Here is an 8,717-nt window from a genome sequence, read left to right as displayed (position 1 = left end):
TAAATTTTTCAAAATATTTTAAAATTATTTGAAATAAGCTTTTGTTTATACTATAGCCTATTATTGTAACTTGAAGCTTCAAATTCACTTCCTTTTTCTAAAAAAATAATAAATGGTGTTTTCAAGAAGAATATTTTAAAAAATCTTTCAGAACTCACTTTTAGTTTAATACAATATGGAGTTTTACATCATTAAAGAACTATTTCTTTCTTCAAGACATCTAATTAAGGGGTAAGATTGTAAAACATTTTCTTATTTTCAAAAAATGAATAGTTTTCTTAAGAGGTGTATTGGAGTTGAAAACACTATTTATTTTTAAAATGAATGAGTATGTTTTTTTTAAAAAAAAATCAATTAATTTGTGTGAAAATTTGAAACGGCTCTAATATAAATAAAGCCTATAAAATAGATTGGACTGACATTGAGTGAGGATCTCCAAGAACTGTGAGAGGCACTATGTTATGGCTTATGAGTATTATTATCTCGACAACTGGCACAAATTTTATTTTATTTTCTAAAATTAAGGTGATTAATATTTATGGCGTTAATTGTGCTAAGTACCAGGTTGGAATTTTCCCTTTTGTATAAGTGATTTAAAGTTATATATGTTGCCAAAAGATATTGGAACTTTGTTGGGAACCAACTTGACTGTAGAGATGCATGATTTGAAATAAATTATCAATCAACACAAATGAGAAATTTAGAATCCATTAGAATTGATTAGGGATAATCCAAATTCCAAATGTGCTAATTATATATTTTTGGATCTTTGCTGGCTCTATATAAATATATATATCAACAGACGCATTATAATTATGTTGCATGTGCAAATTTTCAAATACACAAATTTTCAAATTATTGATTCAAAGAATAAAGATAATCATATTTCTATTTTTCCTTGTGTCGGTTTTCTTTTAAGGTAATTTATAAACATTATACCTTGTTTGTCCTCAAATTTATTACGTGACACAGTTTTCTTTTTATAACTTCATCTAAAAAATTATTTCCTTTCTATGTCAACGACAAACAATTTAATTGTAAAATTTTTCTTTTATCTTTAATGAAATTATTTGTAATTGCACTACCAACGAGTGCTTTGGACCATACACAAATAATTTATTAATATGGGTTGTGGTGTACTAGGGGAGTGTCTCACCCTTAATCAGAGGTCTCGGTTAGAGCCCTAGATATGGGGAAAACCTTGTTGGGAGCACCCCCCCTCTGAATAGGCCCCCTAGCCCTAGAGAGCGCGATCCGGATTTAGCCAGAGCTCCAATATGGACTCCGAACACCGGATGAAAAATCAAAAAAAAAAATGCACAAATAATTTAAATTTTGTTCAAGTCATATAAATTGAAATGAAGAATAGCAATAATCAAAAGTTACTCATAGTAGTACGATATTTCTTCATTGTGGGGGTCGGATCAAATATATACTATAGTAGTTTCACGTTTTAAGACTGATGGATACTGAGCCACAAGAACAGGCTGGACCTGGACAAAGACAACAGTTAGCCCAACCTAACTATGTTCATTGGGGATCTATACATGCTGTGAACTCTCCTGTAATTTTATTTAGGAACAAAGGAGATATTTATCTCTAAATTATTATAAATGATATAGAGATATTTTTTATTATATTTTTGGGATGATTGTATCGGTCCAAAAACTAGACTATGTATATTCTTCACTCTAACGCAAGATTAAATAGGGACATGTGATACAATCTTATCCATCGGTTTGGTGGATATATATATGCTCTAGTTTTTGAGTGGCAGGGTACCATTGTCCCAAAAGTATAGAGGCAGAGCCAAAGTTAAGAGTTTGTGGGTTCTAAATCAATTTTGTTTGGGGGTTCACATGTTGATAAACATATATTTATTTAATTTTCTAATACAAATATGGATCTACAAAAAAACTAGTGGGTTCGTCCGAACCCATTAACTCCACCTAGCTCCGCCTCTGCAAAAGTATAATAGAGAATTTGCATACCATTTACAATAATTCAACATATATCTGTCCATTTTCCCTTATAATTTGGTTAAAAAATATTGAAGATATAACGTCCTCAAAATCCTTCCAAGGACAAAACATTCATCTGGCATATAGAGAGAAAAAAAAGGGAGGTATTGACCAAACTATTAACGGGGCAAAGATATTTTTGGATCAAAATATTGATAGCAAGGATATATTTATTCGTTTCACATAGTTAAAGTTCTTTTTTAATTATTCTCCATAGTTTCTATGATTAAAATGTGGTTTCCTTATATAGTACTATTTTAACAATTTTTACTCACAAACTAGGGTATAGAATTATAAGTTACATTTGCTTAATGCATATGTAAAAGAGATAACAGATATAGAATGAGCCTTAGGTCTAGTGTTGATAGCTGGCAGCATCACCAGGCAAAGCTTGATTTTGTAAATATAAATTAGGGAGTAACATTGTTGAATCTCCTTTATCTATTTTTTTATGTATTTAATTTTTTATATTTTGAAAAATCATGCTTTCGCCACCATTTCGATCACGTTTTGAGGATAAGTATAGTATTTGATGTTATCCCTCCTAATTATTCACTTTCAACCTATTTTTGTTGCCACATATCACTTCTTGATTCGTCCATATGTCATGCTCGATTTTAATCATAAAGATTATTAATTTAATTTTTTTTTAAGGATAGAATCATTCATACATGTATTATAAGAGTACTAATTATGGTATAATAATGCAAAATTCACTTTTGCTTTAATCAAGAATATAGGTAAGCTATTTTAGAATAGGCCATGACAAAACTAATGCTAGAAATATTAGACTCAACTATAGGGGTTTGTGATGAGTACAATAATAATTAAAAGATGAGAAACACAAATACAATTAATGGCAGCAATGAATAGATGTTTTATTACGTTTCAACTCTTGTGAATTGTCATATTTTTAGATACATAATAATAACTGACTTGAAAGTTGAATCATCATATCTCAGTGTTTGCATCTCTGATTCACTGATGAGAGAGTCATTCAACGGAAGACCAAAAAAAGCAACTGACATTTTCAATATAATTGGGGTGTGTCATGCATGTTTTACGAAATTTTAACACAAACAAGTAACAACAACAATAATACACTCATCTTCATCACCAACAAGCAAGGTCAACTTGACAAGTTAATACTATTTCAATATCGTTATATCTACGAATTAAATTTAGTGCAACACTTTTTTTTATTTTCATTATGTCATCTTTCTAAATTCTTGAGTTTGATTTTATTATTTTAACTTTATACTATACATTTTTATTGAAAATTTGCATTCTTTGTTCTTATTGTTGGGTTTAGCAAGTGTGAATGGAAAAAGAAAAAAGAGAATATGAAAAGTGAGGGAACTATTATAAAGGGAAAATGAAAAGTTATTTGCAAAGTGCAAATGAAAAGTCATTTCTCCCGTATCGGCAAAAGAAAGGAAATTGTTTGTTGTCCTTATATAAGGAAACACTTCCATTACTTTTAAAAGAGCTAAGAAGAAGATGTCCCCTCGCGCCGTTGTCGGTCGGCTTCGGCAAATGATGTGATTGATTGATACAATTTTCATTTTTTCAAACACTGCATTTTTTCCTGCTCTGCATAAATTTTTTCTCTCAAACAAATCAAAGTGTCGATCGACTGAGTATGTGTGACTTGTTGCTGTTCTGAAGTTCGCTGAAGTTAAAGAAATTTGAGGTACCGCTATTTCTTTAACAGGATTAATCCGTTTTATCTTGGGAGAAATTAATCCATAACCTCGGGTACAGTGAGGGGATTAAATTTCTTAACGACACACAGTAGTTTCTGTGGACTCGGATTACTTCTTGTAATCTATTTACTTTCTGTTTCATCTTATTCTGTTTCTGTCTTTTTTAGGCTAACCTTATAATACAGATTGAATAACACTTATTTCATAAGGTTTGCATATATTTTATCTTCCATAAATATCACTCGTAGAATTACACTAAATATATTAAGATTATTAATTTATATGTGTAATAAGAAGGAAAAAAAGTAAGACCTCTTTATGAAGCTGGCTTTAGGTCCCAATCTTATTGAATGAAATAACACTTGAGAAGCATAGGATGGATGCAACTTATACCTATTTTGTCGGGTAGGAATATATATATTGTTTCCAGTAAGCTCTCGAATTTAAAAGAAAAGTTTTCAAACACACAAAAGAAGACATGATACAAAGCAAATAAAATAACAAATAGTAATACCTAATGAAAATAAAAGAATGTGTGACTACTAAGGGGTCTTCGATTTAAAGACAAGTTATGTTGAGATTAATTATGATAGAATGAGTTATATTGAGATAAATTATGATCAAATTAGTTATGTTAGTATTATTTTTTATTAGTTGTTTGATTTATAAAACATGTATGACATGCATAATTTCTAAGAATAAGTTGTTGTTTACAAAAATATCGTCTAAGAATAAGTTGTTTGTTTATAAAAGAGGATTTAAGGGGGATATTAACATATTTGTTATTTTACATTTTTATATTGGAATAAGTTATTCGAGGGTTAGTATTTCACCCAAAAGTAGAGATTATATATCCCAGCCATAATTATTAATCACGGAATAAGTTGTCCCACGATTAGTATTTCACCCACAAGTAAGGATAATAAATCCCAGTCATAATTATTAATCTTTAAATAAATTATCTTACACTTTGTAACCAGACAAAGAATTGAGTAATGCTTTTAAACATATCTCAATATTATTTTTCTTTATTCATCACACCAAATGACCCCTCCTACAAAATATGCAACAACACTAGATTATCTACTACAATCTTTATTCTAATCTTAAACGTTCATAGCTTTCTTTTTAGGATCATGTTACCAGTAAGCTGAAATTATATCATATTTTATCTAATTACCTTCATTTATTTCTTTTTTACACTGTTTTTATCTCTCGAACTGTTGCTATAGTCCCGTTTATAAATCTCTGCTACTAATATTCTAATATCGTTATCTTTTTTAGTTTTCTATTTATGTACTCAATACTTATATTAAAATCTAATCAAATTTTGATCACATAGAAATATATCATATTGGAGTAAAATTCAACGAAATTGGTCTTGGCCGAAAGAACGAAAAATACCGGTATAACCCCAGGATAATCCTTGGAGCTTTCTCCACGCCCGACGGAGAAATAAAAATATTTGATAGAATTCGATTTATTTTAATAATGAACAAAACTAATAGGATTGATTATATATCAGAACTAAAACACTCAAATTCAAAATCTCTTCTCTATAATGGCTTATTCATACTCATTATCTACTTAATTATTTAATATCTTAAACAGAAATTTCATTATTTGTTCTTATAAACAGAGAATTGTCTATAGATATCAGCTACCAGCAAACTTAATAGACCCCACCCTCACCCCCAAGCTTTGATAAGACTAGTCAAATGCATAGGAATAAGCTAGAAAATAAAAAATAAAAAAAATCCAATTTTTAGCTAAAATAAAATAAAATCATGTCCTATCTCTCTCTTCATCTTTATATAAACCTGACCCTTTGAGATTTTCTCAGACCCATTATTATCTCTTACTTCCTCTGTTTTTTTTTTCATTGAGAATTCCAAAGCAAATCACAAAACTAAACAAAAAAAAAAAAAAGATGGCTGCTTTTTCATCACACCAATTACAACACAATAACCCTTTTCTTCTTGATTCAGTATTTTTGCCAACTTCTCCTATTAAAATGTCTGGCTTTTTTGAGGAACCAAACAATTCTTGTATAGTACAACAATTTTACCAACAAGAATTCCCTTCCAATTTAATTTCTCATGAAAATAGCTTTTGCCTTGACCCTAAAAGTAGCAGCAGTATAAGCTTAGATATGGATGCTTCCTCTGTTACTGATAAAATTGAAAGTGGAATTAATAATAATAAGGCTAATGTTAGTCCTTTGGATAAGAAAAGAAAATCTAGTGAAGGGTCTTCTTCTATGACTTCTGCTCATTCTAAGGTAATTTGGAATTTTCCATTTCTGTTCTGTAAATTATTCATTTTCTTGGAATTGGGATTAATGATTACTCTGTTTTTTTTTCTTATTAGAATGAGAAACAGGGTGATAATGGGAAAAAGAAGAAAATTAACAGCAAGTTAGTAGCCAAAGATGAAAAGAAAGCTAATGAAGAAGCACCAACAGGGTACATTCATGTTAGAGCAAGAAGGGGCCAGGCAACTGATAGCCATAGTCTTGCTGAAAGGGTATAATTCTACTTTTTGCCCCTTTAACTATTGGTCCCTGGGCTCGATTTAATACGGAGTTTTAAGAAAGAAATTTTATTTGTGCGATTATACATTATTTCATTAATGATAAAATGAAATTAACTTGTTATTTAATATAGTTATGTGTCATTTTACGGACACTAACTAAAAAAAATAACTCATAAATAGAGATGAACAAATACTAAAATTTATAATGAGGTGTGAAAATTGAGACAACTAAAGTTGAATTCATGTTGAAAAATAACACATACGGGCTAAATGCTTCTTACCAAAAATGGATTCATAATCAATTTGATATTTACCACTCCATCATAATCGTTGAGTGGTAAATATATACTATTATTGTTGTGCAACAGTTTTTTCACTGTTTAGCTTGTGATATGATTTCAGGTGAGGAGAGAGAAAATAAGTGAAAGGATGAAGATATTGCAATCTCTTGTTCCTGGTTGTGACAAGGTAAATGACAAAGTTAATTCAGTAAAAAAAATTTGTCTTTTATTTGTCTTTCCATGTAGTACAATTGAAAGTTACTTTTTCAAGAAATTAGTATTTAAAAATCTTTTAAATTATAATTCTTCTGACAATTTTCATGTGACTTGAATGAGATCAGGTAACTGGAAAGGCCCTTATGTTGGATGAGATAATTAATTATGTCCAATCTTTGCAAAACCAAGTTGAGGTATTAAACAAGAGAACAATCAATTAATAATTTCCTTTATATTTAACTTGTATAATTATAAAATATTAATACTAATTATATTATGTGTTTCTCATGTTTCAGTTTCTCTCAATGAAACTTACTTCTTTCAATCCAATGTACTATGACTTTGGAATGGACTTAGATGCACTCATGATCAGACCTGATGACCAGGTAAGCTAGCGTTTAACCATATATCCAGAACTTGATTTTTTCAAATTTCGACTTTATCATTAATTAAATTCATTTTTTATGATTTTCTTTTTCAGAGTTTAAGTGGCTTGGAGACACAAATGGCAAATATTCAGCAAGGTAGCACAACTACTACATCACAGGCAGCTGAAGTTATTGCTAACACTAATAGTGGCTATCAATTTTTGGATAATTCAACATCACTCATGTTTCAACAAGCCCATTTCCCTAATTCTATTCCTCAGGTATTACATATTCATTGAATCTACTTATAGTCATTATCTATTCATAATCACACATAGACAAACACCTAATAATGATGGAATTGATATCAAACATTTTGATGACACATTATTACTAATGTTAATTAGTTAGTATTTTTATCTCGAAGATTTACATGTAATTATCTTATAAACGTCGCGGTACATAGAAAAAATACTGTAGGATATGATATGATAAATAGTATAAAGCTAAGTAATATACATGATGTGAAATTTTCTAACATGAAAAAGTAATATTTTTTTTCAGGGTATTGGACAGCTCTTATGGGGTGCAGATGAGCAAACACAAAAAATAATAAATCAGTCTGGATTTAGCAACAACTTTTGTTCTTTCCATTAATATAACACCAGGCCCCTACTGTCCTGCCCTGCACTACATTTGGTGAGCTATCTATCAAGTGCTAAAATAATATTTTTAAAAAAATCACAAAACATTTTAATTTATCTAGAAATAATAATTAAAGCTGATAATTATTTTTGTTAATTTGTGCAGGGAGATCCATTAAACCTGACTATAACTAGCTAAGCCTCTAGTATATAATAACTTGTGCATGGAGGATTATATTGTAAAATCACCCTATTATCAAGGCTGGGAAGTAAATGAGTGGAAGCCAAAAGAGTACTTAGAAGTCATCAGCTAGCTGCAGGCAGAATTATTTGAGACACATATTTTTGAATATTTGACTTATATATAATTACTTAAAAATCTATTGAAAGCAAAACTTCCTAGAGCCATGTGATGATGGTGGTGGGTGGGTGGTTAAAACCCTAGCTTAGCTAGATTAGAGAAAAAAATGTATTTCTTTTACATCTTTCTTGTTGTATTATTACCATTGTACTTAGTTATGATAATATGATGTTGCTTTGTATTACCATCTTATTCTAGTATTATCAAACGTCTTTTGTTCGCATTTTTCTGAGTAAATTGGGGATATCTTATTTCATGTGAAATTTTTCGATGTGAATTTTAATTAAGATAATGTTATTTTTATTTTTTGTTTTATTACAATCATTGACGGAGACAGAATATTTCACTAAAACAATTCAAAACATAAAAAACTACTAATATTGACTTACAAATAAAAAAATTTAATTTTTTAACCAACATGTTACTTTGTATACCCTACAATTGGATATGTTTACATTTGTAGTAGCAATAGTAGTATTTAATGTGTTGTTTTGGGATTGAGATGATTGGTGAGCACAAAAGATGGAGAGATAGTTGTTTTCATATCTAGGGTTGTACTATGGAATCTTTGTGTGTTAGGCTAAC

The 8,717-nt window shown here is 29.6% G+C and overlaps 1 protein-coding gene across 1 annotated transcript; it reads left to right on the top strand.

The window, feature by feature from the left end:
* Positions 1 to 5,565: 5,565 nt before the first annotated feature.
* LOC107012697 (transcription factor bHLH137) lies at positions 5,566 to 8,355 on the top strand. The gene is made up of 8 exons (XM_015212606.2): positions 5,566 to 6,008; positions 6,098 to 6,253; positions 6,665 to 6,730; positions 6,885 to 6,953; positions 7,056 to 7,145; positions 7,241 to 7,408; positions 7,692 to 7,826; positions 7,938 to 8,355. The coding sequence occupies exons 1-7, from the start codon at positions 5,658 to 5,660 to the stop codon at positions 7,782 to 7,784; spliced, it is 993 nt and encodes a 330-aa protein (XP_015068092.1). The 5' UTR covers positions 5,566 to 5,657; the 3' UTR covers positions 7,785 to 7,826; positions 7,938 to 8,355.
* The last annotated feature ends 362 nt before the right edge of the window (positions 8,356 to 8,717 follow it).

Source organism: Solanum pennellii, chromosome 3 (genome assembly GCF_001406875.1).
Source record: "Solanum pennellii chromosome 3, SPENNV200".
NCBI lineage: Eukaryota > Viridiplantae > Streptophyta > Magnoliopsida > Solanales > Solanaceae > Solanum > Solanum pennellii.
The sequence above is the reverse complement of the archived record's forward strand: the minus strand, read 5'-3'. Positions and strand labels throughout refer to the sequence as shown.